Source organism: Xenopus laevis, chromosome 4S, assembly GCF_017654675.1.
Source record: "Xenopus laevis strain J_2021 chromosome 4S, Xenopus_laevis_v10.1, whole genome shotgun sequence".
In the NCBI taxonomy this organism is placed as follows: domain Eukaryota; kingdom Metazoa; phylum Chordata; class Amphibia; order Anura; family Pipidae; genus Xenopus; species Xenopus laevis.
In genome coordinates, this window is record NC_054378.1 from 23,446,183 (window position 1) to 23,462,181 (window position 15,999).

The 15,999-nt window shown below is 45.7% G+C and overlaps 1 protein-coding gene across 6 annotated transcripts in view; it reads left to right on the plus strand.

Moving 5' to 3' along the window:
- Positions 1-14,941, plus strand: part of ush1c.S (USH1 protein network component harmonin S homeolog) — a 40,198-nt gene extending 25,257 nt beyond the window's left edge. Inside the window, exons 10-28 of one of the 6 annotated variants that reach the window (XM_041591456.1) lie at positions 68-127; positions 288-344; positions 444-586; positions 1,276-1,341; positions 2,077-2,201; positions 4,331-4,380; positions 4,871-5,023; positions 5,318-5,434; positions 5,902-6,351; positions 7,753-7,806; positions 8,311-8,430; positions 8,767-8,829; positions 9,477-9,518; positions 9,700-9,753; positions 10,365-10,464; positions 10,797-10,906; positions 11,205-11,260; positions 13,506-13,640; positions 14,652-14,939. In XM_041591456.1, coding sequence (XP_041447390.1) covers positions 68-127; positions 288-344; positions 444-586; positions 1,276-1,341; positions 2,077-2,201; positions 4,331-4,380; positions 4,871-5,023; positions 5,318-5,434; positions 5,902-6,351; positions 7,753-7,806; positions 8,311-8,430; positions 8,767-8,829; positions 9,477-9,518; positions 9,700-9,753; positions 10,365-10,464; positions 10,797-10,906; positions 11,205-11,260; positions 13,506-13,640; positions 14,652-14,664 — 1,968 coding nt within the window. In that variant the 3' untranslated portion in view covers positions 14,665-14,939. Of the gene's footprint in view, positions 1-67; positions 128-287; positions 345-443; positions 587-1,275; positions 1,342-2,076; positions 2,202-3,384; positions 3,426-4,330; positions 4,381-4,870; positions 5,024-5,317; positions 5,435-5,901; positions 6,352-7,752; positions 7,807-8,310; positions 8,431-8,766; positions 8,830-9,476; positions 9,519-9,699; positions 9,754-10,364; positions 10,465-10,796; positions 10,907-11,204; positions 11,261-13,505; positions 13,641-14,651 lie in introns of all 6 variants that reach the window. The other 5 variants (XM_041591453.1, XM_041591454.1, XM_041591455.1 and 2 more) reach the window with 5 other exon arrangements.
- Positions 14,942-15,999: the final 1,058 nt, after the last annotated feature.

Below are 15,999 nucleotides of genomic sequence, written 5' to 3' on the forward strand. Positions count from 1 at the left end.
TCACTGTGCTGCCCTACTGAGTCGCCCTGATATTTCCACGCTGAGTGTTTGTTCCTGTTCTTTAAAGGTTGGAGATCAGATAGTGGAAGTGAATGGAGAGGACTTTACTAACCTTGACCATAAAGAGGTATTTCTGCTGCATTCAGTGTATTGGGGGGCTATGTAATGTAATAATCTATTTCTGTGGTGAAAAGATTCCCTGGGGTCCCAATAACACAATCACTTCAATTGTGAAATTTATTTAGATCATTAACAGGGTTTAACCAAGTTTCGTCTGTGTCTTTTAGGCAGTGAGAGTGTTAAAGGGGAGCCGGAGTCTCACTATCACCATTGTGGCAGGAGCTGTAAGTAAAGTGGGGGTGCAATGACATTGCCTGGGGTGTCTCTTTTCGTGTGCTATATACCCCAGTGTGGCCCCCAGGTAAACTGTCCTTTCCCTGCAGGGGCGGGGCTTGTTCATGACAGAAGATGAAAGGCTAACTGAGCAGCGGAGGCGTGAACTGGAGCGCCAGGAACTTCTGCGCCAAAAGAAACACGCCATGGAAACCAACAAGATTGTGAAGGAGCAGCAGGAGAAGGAGCGAATGTAAGAGCCCGTGTTTCTCATCTTACATCCCCCCCCCAGATCTACTGCCTGATCTACTCCAGGCACCATTATCAGCCTTAGCTCAAACATGGCTGCTGGCAGAGTTCCCACAGTATTGTGGCTGGCTTCCTAAAGTCTTGTGACATACTGACAGTCGCAAAACCTCATGCTGTGGGTACAGAGGGGCAAAACTTCATGGGCTAAAAGCGATTCTTTTCAATAAGAAATAAGTGCAATCCTGCAGCAAAATGACCACTCTTAGCCCTGCAGTCCATATATAAGTATATACCGTATTGACATCATTAGGGTGCTGTTATTGCACCCGTGCAGTCCTTCTCTGGTGGCTACTCAAGCCCTCCTGTAAAAACACATCTGCTAGTTATGTTGGCACATCTTGCTGGATCTCTGTATATAACTGGGCTCAAACTGGGGGGGAGGGGGGGGAGTGAATAGTGAATTTAGTAAGGGCTGGCACAAAGTCCGTATCCCACCCTCATTCCACCTTCCATGGTGCCCATTGGCCGCAAGCTAGTGAGGATTTCAGGAAGAGAAATGGATGTCAGTTTGGGCACACTTATGATGGCGGAATGCTGGGAATGATTGGTGCATTGTGTCTCTTTGTGTCCTGCTCCCAAATTCACTACCCAGACATGCCGATATCGTTCCTAATTCATTCTTTCCTTTTACAGGAGAAAAATGGAGAATTCCCAGAAAGTGGCTGAGGAAGAGGAGCGGTACCGCCGGGAGGTGGAGAAGTAACTCTCTTTCCTTTATATTGCCATTGGGTAGTTCGATGGATCAGCTATACCCAAATTACCTCCTAATATTAGTCTCCCCTCCACCATTCACCTGCCACTAACCCAACCCATCACCTACCCAACCAGATCTGCCCGTGTAGGGGGCTTGGAATGAAAACTCAGCTAAAATATATCATAAACTTCTCTGTAAAGCCATAAGTGTTGCTTTCACCCTGACTCTATAACGGGCACCCTCTCTCCCCCCTGACTACATGATGTGGCATCCTTTCTCACCCTAATGACAGGGCATATTCTCACCCTGACTCCATGATGAGGCACCGTTTCTCATCCTGACGATGATAGGGCACCCTCTCACCCTGACTCCATGATGTGGCATCCTTTATCATCCTGATAATGACAGGGCACCCTCTTTCACACTGACTCCATGACGGGGCATCCTTTCTCATCCTGATAATGACAGGGCACCCTCTCACCCTGACTCTATATTGGGGCACCCTCTCTCATCCTGACTCCATGATGTGGCACCCTTTCTCATCCTAATGACAGGGCACCCTCTCACCCTGACTCCATGATGTGGCACCCTTTCTCACCCTATTAATGACAGGGCATCCTTTCTCGCCCTGACTCCATGACGGGGCATCTTTTCTTGCCCTAATAATGACAGGGCACCCACTCACCCTGACTCCGTGATGGGGCACTGAAAGTAAAAGCTGCCATATGGATTTTCTATAGGATATCATCCCAAGAGGAGAAAATAAAGAAGGATTGGGATGAAGACTGGGGCCGCAAAGAGGAACCTAAAAGTGTGAAACCCCCAGTTCCCAAGACACAGCGGAGCCCCACAGCCAAGAACAAACGTAAGTTGGGGAGCAGGAGGAACAGTTTTCTTTAGATTCACAATAACAGGGAGGTAAGTGATAACCTATCCAACTCGGAATGGACTGTATGAATCTGCTCTATTGGACTGTCTCTACTCTATTGGACTGTCTCTACTCTATTGGACTGTCTCTACTCTATTGGACTGTCTGTCTCTGCACCTATCTGTCTGTCACTGTTCTACTGGACTGTCTATCTCTGCTCTACTGGACTGTCTATTTCTGTTTTGTTGGACTGCCTGTCTCTGTTCAATTAGACTGCCTGTCTCTGTTCTATTGGACTGTATTTATCTGCTGTTATTTTACTGTCTATCTAGACTTTGTGTCTCTGCTCTTCTGGACTGTGTGTCTCAGCTTTTCTGGACTGTTTCTGCTGCTATTGGTCTTTCTGTCTGTCTCTGCTGTTATTGGACAGTCTGTCTCTCTTGGACTGCCCCTGCTTTGCTGGATTGTCTGTCTCTCAGCTATTGGACTGTATAGGACTTATTCACAAGTGCACCTTGAGGGGGCAGTGTCTCCAGGGTTCCCCTATATCAGTTTACACACTGCACAGAGTTCACAAGGGGAGTGGGCCAATGAAGCCAGTGACACGGGCACAACTAGGTGATATGAGTGCAAGGAACACCTTGGGGCCATTTTATTCATCAACGACCCTTTATCTCTGCATCTGTACAGCAGCACCCACTCTTTTATGTTCTCCGGTTAATCAGCCTCTGGGAGTTAGTGGGGGTGAATGCAAACTTGGGAGATGGGTGCAGCATTTGGAGGATGGATACAGGATGTGGAATGCATGAAGAGTTATATGTGTGGGTGCAGCATTGGGGAGATGGGTTCAGATGGCTGCAGAGTTGGAGGGATGGCCTGTGTGAAGAGTTGAGGGTTAATCAGCCTGTGGGAGTTAGTGGGGAGATGAATGCAAACTTGGGGGATGGCTGCAGCATTTGGAGGATGGGTGCAGGATCTGGAATGGATGCAGCACTGGGGGATGAGTGCAGAGTTATTTGTGTGTATGTAGCATTGGGGAGATGGGTTCAGATGGCTGCAGAGTAGGAGGGATGGGTGAAGAGTTGAGGGAATGGCGATGCACAGTTTTGACACCTGTTTGTAGAGTTGGGGTTTAGTATATCCACAGGCAGACTCATGACACTCCCTTTCCTTCTTTCAGAGGATGGTGCCAATACGTTTTCGGAGAGAAGCAATAAGCAGGTCAGGGATAACAGACTTTTCCTACTGATCACCCTGTTCTGACTCCATACAGACATTTCACCCCGACAGCCAGAAATCTCTACTGTAAAATATATATAAATATATATATATATATATATATATATATATATATATATATATATATATATATATATATATATATATATATATGATATACTGATATATATCAATATGGAACTCATAACCAAAAGTTCAAGTTCAAATGTTCAACATCAAATGTATTCCAGATTGACAGCACTCACAGGAAAATTATAACAAAACAAAAGAATAATGCAGAAAAGGTTTATTATGGTCCAATGTTTCAGTTCCTAATTGGAACTTTCGTCAGGGAAAAAAGACAAAAGTTCCAATTAGGAACTGAAACGGCCAGTTGTGTTGTTCCACAAGGTGAAGGTGCTGGGTTCAGCAGGCAGTGGCACTAATGGGTTTTTTTTCTGTTCTACCGGCAAGGCGATTATATTCAGTAAACCCAAAGATACCCACACCAGATACAGTAGCAGCAATGGTTATGATTCAGTATAATGCCCCGTTAACCCATTGCTGAGCCCTACCCCTAAAACACCCTCTCAATGCCTCCTATATACCTTAATGGTAGTAGTACAAATGAGAGGTTGGGGGGAAATAACTGACTTTCATTTTCTGTGCTGCACCAAAGTCTTGCTTTATAGCAAGGGTTGTAGATCAGTACAATCGTTTCACAGGACTCATCTCAAGGTGAATGTTAATGGCATAGTTGGCTGGAGAGGTGTGTGAGACGGTGGAAGTAGAAGCATGTGATGGGATTGTTAGAAGCTCTGCTTGTCTCATTTATGCCTGGTCCAATTGGTCATTGTGTGATAGCCCCCCCCCCGACATAAGCGCTTTTTTGTTTTGTATTCCAATAGCATTCGGGTGGTTCTACCGATACGAAGGGAAATTTCCCACCCTCCGGAAGGTACAGTGTGTGTGTTTATTTGGCTTGTTCTAGTAAGGCCTCTTGTGCCCAGACTCATGTGTTTCTACTGTTTTCATTAGCCAAAAACCCAATTCAAGTGAACCAATGCCCAAAAAAGGGCAATGGTTCTCATTAGCTGATCCTATTTATAGGGATGTGTGTCTTTTGTTTTTCCTTTCTGGCAGCCTCTCAGTTACTGTAGGATTGGGACATGTTTCCCTCACCAATTTATACAGGGGTCTCTCTAAGGGGCATCCAAGACACTTACAGCCCACCTACAGTGTCCACACATTGGCCAATGATCATACAGTTCTTTCTGGTGCATGATGGGAGACATTGGTGGGAAATGATCTTGAAATGGCCCTTGACCAGTGAAGGACAAAGAGACTCCACTCTGCATGGTTTGCATTGTTTGCCATGTTCCTCTGTGGGAATAAAATGTCACTTCCTTAGTGACTTTATTTGCTCATTGCTTAATACTGACCCTCAGAAAGGGAAGGACAGAAAGAAGTCCAAGACGGACAGTCTGTTTGAGCAGAAGAAGAGTAAGAAGGAGATGGAGTTTGAGCAGAAACTTGCCCAGGAGAAGGAGGAGATGCTGGAAAAGGAGAAGCAGCTGAAGATAAATCGTCTGGTTCAGGAGGTATTTACGCTACATTCCCCTATAGGACCAGGGTTCAGGACAGGGTCAGGCTTAGGAGCATCAGAGACCCCAATCCAATGTGAGAGGAATAGTGGAGCCAATCTATGCTGAGCTATGCTATAGTGTGGGCACTCTATTGCATGGGATAGAGAGACAGAAGATTCAATGGCCCTTATACCAAGAAACAATACAAAATGCCAGTATGTACAGAGTTCCAATCCAGATTAGAGTATTTAGCATTATCTCTGTCTTGTGTCTCCTCCACCTGGCACATGCACCTCTACTGACACCAAGGTCTCTGAGACGGAGAGAGAAGACTTGGAGGAATCAGAAAAGGTTCAAGTGTGGGTAGAGAGACTCTGCCAGACGCGGCTGGAACAGATTTCCTCTGCTGAGAGTGATAATCACGAGGTAACAGAGTGCTGTGTGCCAGGTGCTGGCAGTGCCACTCAGGGGCTCCCTGAGATTATTTTACTTTTGGATACCTCTAATAGTGGGTTGCAAGTGGGGCAGGAATGCACCAATTGGTGTCCCCTTTGCTTCCATAACCACAGTAACCCGAGAATGCGCCTGGTACCAACCTGCAGCTGGGGGTATATACTAATCAAAATGGCTGCATAAAGAATGTTGTTGTATTGTTGGCTGAGTTTAGCTGGCGCTTCCCCTCTACAGTTAAACATTACTTGATATATTGAAAGTACTTTTGTTTCAAAGTCCTTTATTCAACTTTAGCACAACTGCCATGTTCTCTGGTCATTAGTTTGTGCCTTTGTGTTCTTTGAGCATTGCAATATATGCATGTGTCAGAGGGGCATCTGTGACAGTTAGTTCCCCATGTGTAACTGTTTGTACTATAACAGTAATGCTATTTCATGTAGGTGGCAGGTGGGCGACCTCCAGCTTCTCCTTCTCCCCCTCCTACTGCCCCACCTTCTTCCACCTCAGTGCGGCGATTTGTTGGTGGCCTACAGCTTCATACCACAGACCTGGATGATGTTAATCTAAATGAAATGAGTCACCCTACTAAACGAATGGCACCTCCTCCCCCTTCACCTCGGATGTTATCTGCATCATCTTCATCCCAAAAGCCATCTTCACCCAATATCACTTTAATCAAGAGGAATGCCCCGCCACCTCCACCAGTGGCCTCAAGGTCTTCTTTGATACAGCCAACATGGATGCATTTACCGTCTCCATCGCCACCACCTTCCCAGTCCCTGGGCTCAGCTCGGCCACCTCTCCCTTTCTCTGAGGAACTGAAAAATTATAGAGGAAGACCAGCTTTGAGGTCTTCAAACCCAGAACCTTCTTATCCCCCAAGCCCAAAGGTAGGTTTCAAGTGTGACTGCATGGTGTGCTTTAGGGTTAATCCTTGTATTTTTGCCTAGACATATATGTAAGTTTAAGTTGGTTTAAGTCACTTCATCTTTATACAGAGCTCACAGAACACACTGTGCTCCAGCATGGTTCCACTATGGCCTTTAAATCCAATCTTCCAAATTTATCAGTGTCATGTTTGCCTTTGTGCCCTGAATGGCATCCAAATTGTCTGCACCATGATTACTAGGGCTGTATCTTCTGTGAATAACAATAGAACTACACAAACTTCATGGATTCAATCTATACTTTCTACTTTCAATGTCTACAGTAAATGAGAAAAGATCCCATGATGCAGGATCAGCACCTTCAGCATATCCAGTACTTTCAGTATATTTAGTTTCCTTCACAAAAATTCATCCCTACTATCTAGGGAATCTTTGGAAAAAATTAGCCTAGACTGTATGACTGTTACTGGCAAAGGGCATATACTGGGATAAATCTTGACCAAGCTTGGTTTTCTAGAGCAATAAGATGTTGTCCTACCATATAAATAAGTGCTCAAGCCTCCTATTAAGATTAAGTCTGGGCATTCTGCTCCCATTGTTGTATCATGCGGGTTTCCTAAGGGATTGTAATGCCCAGTGGCATCCATATGTTACGTACTGTAGCTCACTTAGCTTTTCCTGGGACCCTGTTTGTACATCCAGACCTGCTTAATTCCTTTTGCTGGAACAGCAACAGCCATCCCTAATATTGACTTGGTACCCCAAGAAAATGATGACCACAGATGGATAAATTTCCAGTGGTCCTGGAGGATTTTACCTTTAAGGTTATGAGTCTTAGTAATTTCCTCATACACAGCTTCCTTCTCTGGCCAGTACAGTGCTTTTCCCAGGCTCACTGGGCCACATGGGAAATGCTATCATACTAACTCCGGAAGGTGAGCTCTTGAACCCTGAGATTGTGACTCCTGAACTCCTGCTACTTTCTTGGCTATAGTCTGTGCTACCACTTTCAACTATCCATTTGTACAGAGGCAGATCTCTTGGTCACTTCTTACTGTACTGTGCTACCTGTTCTCTGTTCATGAATCTTTCTGTGGGAGAAAAGGCAAATCTGGAGTGGCCAATCAAAGCACAGTTGATTTTCTAGTTTTGTACCAGACACACGACAATGAAATATTAGGTACAAGTTAGGTAAAAGATCACAACAACCATAATGTATTTCTGCCTATGTCTCTATCAGTGTGCATGTAATGACATGTACCTATGGCTCCCAACTCTGTCTGGCCGTATCCTAATGCAGATGCATGTGATTGGGCAGAGCAAAGAGGCAACTGCGCTGCCTAACTAACCTGTTTCTCCTTGGATATATGACGGCAGGGGGTGAATATTGTTGTTTCCTCCCAGGTTGTGAGAAATGTCTCTGATGCCAGTAAAATGTCCTCCTCAAGTATCCCCCTGGTGAGTGTGTGTGTTGCACGGTTCATGGAGTGTGGTGCATGCCCTGTATGTGCAACAATACTCTAAACACTACTGGAAGCAAAAGCAACAAAAATAATCAGCAGAAATACCCAAAAGTATCATGTTGCCCTATTACATGCCTTTCATATAACATAACTCACATATTTCCTTTGCTTTTACCAGGTGAAAGGGAATTCTTTTGTTTTGTTCATTTGTTGTGTATCATTCCCCAAGCATGTTTATCACAGAACATCAGTCCCTGTTCATTTCTGTCTCTGTACTGATCCCTGTCCCAGTGTCGCTGTGCATCCTTCCCATGGTTTGTGTGTCACTGTGCAACCTTCCCAGGGTTTGTGTGTTACTCTGTATCATTGTGTGTCACTGGGGATCCTTTGTAGGTTTGTGCATCCTTTGTAGGGCTACTCTGTATCATTGTGTTTCCCTGTGCATCATTCCTTGTGCCATGATCTCACATTTCTTGTGGTTATTGCTTCCCAACCTCAGCAACTTGCCCCGAGCCCACCTACCCAACGTCGCCCAGCAGTACCGATTGCCTCAAAACCCATCATGCTGTCTCCGGACTCTAATTTCATGCTAAGAGCAGCACCCAAACCAGAGCACCTGGTGAGATTCCTCCTGTGTGTAGTGTTGGGGGACCAAACAGTTCCATATTGCTGTGCCCCCCTCTCTCTTTCCTTGGGATGTTTTTGCCAGGTGATTGTAGGATGGAGTCTCCTTTAAGTGCCATAAATTGTGTCAGAGGCCTCTAAACCTATGGCCCTATTCACTGCTTAGGGCCACAGAGGGTGTGTAATCTGTAGCATCTGCAGGCTCAGAGGGTATATTTCTGGGAGGCAAAGTGCAGTTTATATGTGTCTGACAGGGTGTCATGCGCTGGTATGAAGGGAAACAAATATGCCCCAAGCATTTTGTCATTTTCCCTTTGTGCCTCCTCTATAGCAACCACAGATGCTGAAACGGATGGTGGTTTATAATTCGTCGTTTGGTGGCAACAAAATACAAGTAACTACTAATGTTTGGGGTGAAGTGAAGCGTGTCATAATATTTTGATATCTGCCCTGTGTGTACTCTGAGTGATATCTGCCCTGTCTGTGCTCTGAGTGATATCCACCCTGTATATTCTCTGGGCTATATCTTCCCTGTGTGTACTCTGTGTGATATCAGCCCTGTGTGTACTCTGAGTGATATCAGCCCTGTGTGTACTCTGAGTGATATCTACACTGTCTACTCTCTGAGCCATATCTGCCTTGTATCACACTGATAACATGGAGGAATGTGAGGGCCATTGCTGTGGATGCCACTCGTCAGAAAGTGAGCCTGAGCAGCTTGATAGGCTTTTGTTGCAATATCATCACAGGTTTGGGTTGTGGCCATCATCAACATTGGGCAGCAGTGACACTTGGAAGTAAATGGGCCGTGTTATAGAATCTTGTTGTAAAGTCCTACCCCATATATATCCTTCGTATTGATTTGAAGGGCTTTCACTCTACTCGTACGACCCCTACTTCAGTGCTCTGCTGGGTGGGACAAGAGGGTAGGCATTTCTGGCTGTCAGGGTGAAGATTTTACCCCCACCCCATCTCTTTTCTGCCCTACTTTCCGTTCTGTCCCACAATGATTGTGACTGTGCAACTGTTCTCTCTCCCGAGGGATTCCAGAAGTACGTAGAAGACTTTGATCCTTACACCATGGTGAGTACAAGGGGCACAACCAAGGGTGCCAGTCATTGGGTTTAGCTGGGCACATGTAATAATGTACCAATGAGCTGTACATATGGGCATGCAGCAGTGCATAATCCCAGTCTGAATTAGATCCCCTCCCAGTAACTGTGTAAGGTAAGTGGCACTTACTGTTCCCTTGTGTCCCTTACAGTTCAGTGCAGATCAGATTGCCGGGAAGGACGTCAGGCTGCTGCAGATAAAGAAGGTGAATAAGGGGTCCTGTAGGTTCTGGGGGTGAACCCCAACTGGACTGTAAGTAGTTTATAGGGACCACTCAATTTAGGATTTAGTTTGAGATTCGGCCAGACCCAAAACCTGCAGAAAGGGGGGGGGGATTCAACAGGGTGGGTTGGAGTAATGGAACCAATTTCATAGTCACCCTTTATTTCTTATTCACTTCCTGTCTGTCCTGCCCTCATGTACCCACCTTCACTCCCATAGTCAGACTTATGCCCTGGTGCTGCAGTTAGTGACCTTTCCATCCACAGAGTTAGCCACCTTTTCACCCACAGAGCTTACCCACCATCCTGCCATCCACAGAGCTTACCCACATCCTGCCATCCACAGAGCTTACCCACCATCCTGGCATCCACAGAGCTTACCTGCCATCCACAGAGCTTACCCACCATCCTGCCATCCACAGAGGTTACCCACCATCTTGCCATCCACAGTTAGCCACCTTGCCACCCACAGAGGTTACCCTACATCATGCCATCCACAGTTAGTCACCTTGCCACCCACAGAGGTTACCCAACATCCTGCCACCCACAGAGGTTACCCACCATCCTACCATTCAGACTGCTCTGTCTCCCATAGGAGGGGGACCTGGATCTGGCAGTGGAGGGGGGAATAGAGTCACCAATTGGGAAGATCGTGGTCTCTACTGTGTATGACGGAGGTGCAGCAGATAAACACGGTGAGGCTCCAGTTTGTGGGAGGCCCTGGGGCCATTATCCCACTGGTTCCCCTTATTATGAATCTGTTTCCCTAATTCTAAGGTTACCAACTGCTGGTGTTCCCTGCCTGCTCTTATCATATGAGGTGCAAATGAGCCCCATTGTATTACTGTTTCATATCCTTGGTTTATATTGTGAATATGTGCATTGCTTGTGGGTGCCCTGCCTCTGCTAAGCACTCATATTCCTCTCATTATTAAATCAGCAGTTCCCCAGGCAGCAGTGCAGTAGCAATTGCAAGCACTCTTTCCTTGCCAGGCACTGTGATACACTGATTCTGTGTCTCTCCCAGGTGGCATTGTGCAGGGGGATGAGATTTTGGCTGTGAATGGAAAGATATTGACCGATGTAACATTAACGGAAGCTCAGGCCACATTGATGAAAGCGTGGAACAAGGGAGGGGTAAGTGGTACATGCCCTGCCTACACGTACTGCTCCATGGGAAGTAGGGTTGCCACCTTTTCTGGTAAAAAATACCAACCTTTGTATATATTTATCTTTTTACCCTATTCATAACATTGGGATCAGCCTTCATTTTTAACGGCCAGGCTGGTAAAATACCGGCCAGGTGGCAACCCTAATGGGAAGGGAAAGGTGTCCAGTGTCAGTAATGGGGTCATCCTTAAGTGGGAAGGGGAAATGGGTGCATGTCTGATTTAAGGGACACTGCAGTGTGGGTGACAATGTTTATCTCCTACAGGACTGGATAGACTTGGTAATTGCTGTGTCTCCCCTCAAGGAGTATGATGATGAAGTGTAAGTATTAAAGCCATTGTGTCCCCGCTCCACATCTGTGTATAAAGCACTGAGCTACACTGCACTCATGTACCGGGGATTCATGGCAATGGCAATTCCCAGTCCTCATGCTTAATTACATTGGAATCTTACTAGAGCTCTGGCTCCAATGGAACAAACTTGTTTAGGGGCACAAATAAGTGTCTTCTTTATTCCTAGTAGAGAACATATTGCACTGGGTGGGAGTTAAGGGAGGCCTGTGATACATGATTCTAGTCAGAAAGTCATGCATAGAGACAAGGGGAGGGTTACGCATCTCTATTAGTAAGGGCTCCTTGCAGTTATGGGTGGTATCTCCCATTAGTAAGGGCTCCTTGCAGTTATAGGGTACATCTCATTAGTAAGGGCTCCTTGCAGTTATGGGAGTACATCTCATTAGAAAGGGATCCTTGCAGTAAGGGCTCTTTGCAGTTAGGGAGGTATGTGCTATTAGTAAGGGCTCCTTGCAGTTATGGGTTGTATCTCCCATTAGTAAGGGCTCCTTGCAGTCAGTGGCGTTACTACTGGGGGAGCAGGGGGTGCAATTGGGCCAGAGCCCGCAACCCCTCAGGGCCCCCCTGCAGCTTGCGCGCCACTGACTCTGCTGCTGCTGCTGGCTGATTCTGGGCGGAGAAAATAGTGTATGGAGGGGGCGGTGGGGGAGCCCGGCTGCACGTCCCGCCCCCCTCTAGTTACATTACTGCTTGCAGTTATGGGTGGTACGTCTGATTAGTAAGGGCTCCTTGCAGTTATGGGGGTACATCCAACTAGTAAGAGCTCCTTGCAGTTATGGGTGGTACGTCCCATCAGTAAGAGGTCCTTGCAGTTATGGAGGTACACCCCATTAGTAAGGGCTCCATGCAATTATGAGGGTACATCCTATTAGTAAGGACTCCTTGCAGTTATGGGGGTACTTCCCATTAGTAAGAGCTCCTTGCAGTTATGGGGGTACTTCCCATTAATAAGGGCTCCTTGCAGTTATGGGGGTACTTCCCATTAGTAAGGGCTCCTTGCAGTTATGGGGTACATCCCATTAGTAAGGGCTCCTTGCAGTTATGGGGTACATCCCATTAGTAAGGGCTCCTTGCAGTTATGGGGGTAAATCGGATTAGTAAAGGCTCCTTGCAGTTATGGGGGTACATCCCATTAGAATGGGCTCCATGCAGTTATGAGGGTACATCCTATTAGTAAGGACTCCTGGCAGTTATGGGGGTACTTCCCATTAGTAAGAGCTCCTTGCAGTTATGGGGTACTTCCCATTAATAAGGGCTCCTTGCAGTTATGGGGGTACTTCCCATTAGTAAGGGCTCCTTGCAGTTATGGGGTATATCCCATTAGTAAGGGCTCCTTGCAGTTATGGGGTACATCCCATTAGTAAGGGCTCCTTGCAGTTATGGGGGTACATCGGATTAGTAAGGGCTCCTTGCAGTTATGGGGGTACATCCCATTAGAATGGGCTCCATGCAGTTATGAGGGTACATCCCATTAGTAAGGGCTCCTTGCAGTTATGGGGTACATCCCATTAGTAAGGGCTCCTTGCAGTTATGGGGGTACATCGGATTAGTAAGGGCTCCTTGCAGTTATGGGGGTACATCCCATTAGAATGGGCTCCATGCAGTTATGAGGGTACATCCTATTAGTAAGGACTCCTTGCAGTTATGGGGGTACTTCCCATTAGTAAGAGCTCCTTGCAGTTATGGGGGTACTTCCCATTAATAAGGGCTCCTTGCAGTTATGGGGGTACTTCCCATTAGTAAGGGCTCCTTGCAGTTATGGGGTACATCCCATTAGTAAGGGCTCCTTGCAGTTATGGGGTACATCCCATTAGTAAGGGCTCCTTGCAGTTATGGGGGTACATCGAACTAGTAAGGGCTCCTTGCAGTTATGGGGGTACATCCCATTAGAATGGGCTCCTTACAGTTATGGGGGTATGTCCCATTAGTAAGGGCTCCTTGCAGTTATGGGGGTAAGACATATTAGTAAGGGCTCCTTGCAATTATGGGTGGTATCTCCCATTAGTAAGGGCCCCTTGCAGTTATGGGCAGTAGTCCCATTAGTAATGGAGGTATGTCTATATTAGTAAGGGCTCCTTGCAGTTATGGGGGTACCGCTCTATTAGTAAGGGTTCCTTGTAGTTATGGGGGTACGCCTCTATTAGTAAGGGCTGTATTCTGCAGTATTTCAATAACCAGAGTCCCTCTCTGTGTTTCCATACGTTTCTGTTTAGCTTTCCGGCCGCAGAGAGTATCATGGCCGACAGAGAAGGTTTTGGGAATGCCGATTCTGTATACAGACAAGGCTTCATCCTACAGCTCCAGAAGTCTGGGCAGGGATCAGCCACGGACAGTAGGGCAGCAGCCAGGTGCTTCTGTGCTGTTACCTGCATGTGTAAAAGATAGTGCTGCATGACCCACGTGATGGACTCTTGTGCTGGTTATCCCACCAGTGGTCCCTAGCTCTCTGCTCTCTCAGCAAGTATATAATGACCAGTGAGAAAATCAGGGAGAGGGGATACATGCAGTTCTGGCTTCAGCCACTAGAGGACCTCCACTGGACCAACCATTTATTTGCTGTTTCAGCCCCATTCTCCGTCCTTATCACTAAAATATAAAGGGTATCGGATAAGTTCCCCAAAACTGCTCTAGACCCTGATTGTGTGTGTGTGGGGGCCATTATTGTGAATCTAACTGGCATTATATTGAGCCCAATTCATTGCACTTTTGTTACATAAGGGGGGATATTGTCTCTTTAATATATGCCCCACCCCAATGGCTCCACTCTGCTCAGGGCTTCGACCCATTTGAGGAAACATTTTTGATTCTCTTCAATTCTTCCCCCCCCACCCCAGATTATACTCTCCCCACTTCCCATGTATGTTCTCTTCTTACAGAGCCAGTTCCACTCTCCTCTATCTCACTGCGCCCATTATCATCCCATTACATGCTGAGAAAACACTTGGTGCTTCCTACAACAGAAATGTCTCCACTTCCCACTTTATATTTTATATATGTTATCTTGAGTCCTGTGAATTCACCATATTGTCATTAATCCATGTACTGTGGGTGCAGCATATATATTCCATATAGGGAATAATCTTCCTCCTGACAATATAAGGCTTTTATAAGTCACCGAGGAGGTCCATGACCCAACAAGGCTGAAGGCCGAGTACTTTTATACAGTATATGGAACTCCGAGGTGACTTCTGCTATCCTATATATTTTATATTTTATTATTAACCATCAGTTTCAGGGATTCATATGACAGAACTAAGCAACACTTATAAGGATATCAATTACAGGATATTCATGGCTCTTGTATAATATATATATTGCTGCCTATTCATCCCCCTAATTCTAACTTCCCTTCTTTATAGAACATTATTTTAAGGAGAAGATAAAAAAGCCAATCAGGATCCAGAGAAGAGGCTGTCGGTGTGACCATTTCACAGAGGACGAGCCTAAAGAGTCTTTTCAATGAAATGTCTGGGATGTGTGGGAGGTGATTTTAGCACAAGATCAATGTGTTTATTAATTATCCGTGTATGGAACTGATCCATATGGAATATGAATGGTCTGGTTCCAATAATAATTGGGTCCAACTGTCAGTAATTGTGACTTATTGTCATATTCAGTACCCTAATAAATATGGAAATAGCACAAAGGACCCCACACTGAGGCCAATGTTTCTCCATTTTTTCTGTGTGGGGAGGGATGTGTCATCTCAGGCATGGATGGAGCTTACATGTCATGGTGGGAGTAGGCAGTGGACAATTACTTGAAAATTTAGTAGGGCTTCTCTGTGATGCTGGGAATGAGTCAGACTTCACTGTGATGGTGGGAGTGAGTCAGGCTTCTCTGTGATGGTGGGAGTGAGTCAGGCTTCTCTGTGGTGGCAGAAATAAAAAGGGCTTCTCTAACATAGTAACACAGTAAGTCAGGCTGAAAAAAAGACACATGTCCACAAAGTTCAACCTTTTATGTCTTTGTAAAAACCCCATTTGAAGCCTCCAATTTGTCTCAGAGGGGGAAAAATTCATCCCTGATTCCAAGATGCTTCCATAACTCTGTATACCCTCCCTTGTAAGTGTTTGTCTCTCCCTATACTGTTTCATGTCAATGTAAAAGCTCTAATAGTGGAAGAGGTTTGAAAAGCTTTGACAGCATTAGATTGCCCTGCATTGGAAATACCTCTTTTGATTGGTCTACTTTGACAAATACTGTATAGAAAAGGGATTTTATACTCACTGTAAAATCCTTTTAAAGTAGGCCCAAACTGTCTTCTCTTGGCCCCTCCCTCAGGATATATAGGCTCCACCTCTGTTTCCCAGTTCTGTTGCAAAGCTTGGTGAGGTGGTCAGGAGACAGCAAGGGAGGTAGGAAGGTCAAGAGACAACAGTATGAGGATAGTGATAGAGAGATAGAGTCCTCTCAGCCATACTAAAATCAGCCTGGGTGGGACTTACTTATCTGACAGTTGGGAATTTTCTGGTGAGTACAAAATTCCTTTTTTATCTAGTTGGCCCTCCAGACGTATGGGGACGTTCAAAAACTTTCCTGTAAAATATAGGTTGGGTATGCTGAATGATTTGGTTATCTTATACAACTTAAAGGGGATGTTCACCTTTGAGTTCATTTTCAGTATGATGTAGAGAGTGATATTCTTAGACCATTTGCCATTGGTTTTAATTTTTTATTATTTAAAGGAATTGTTCAGTGTAAAAA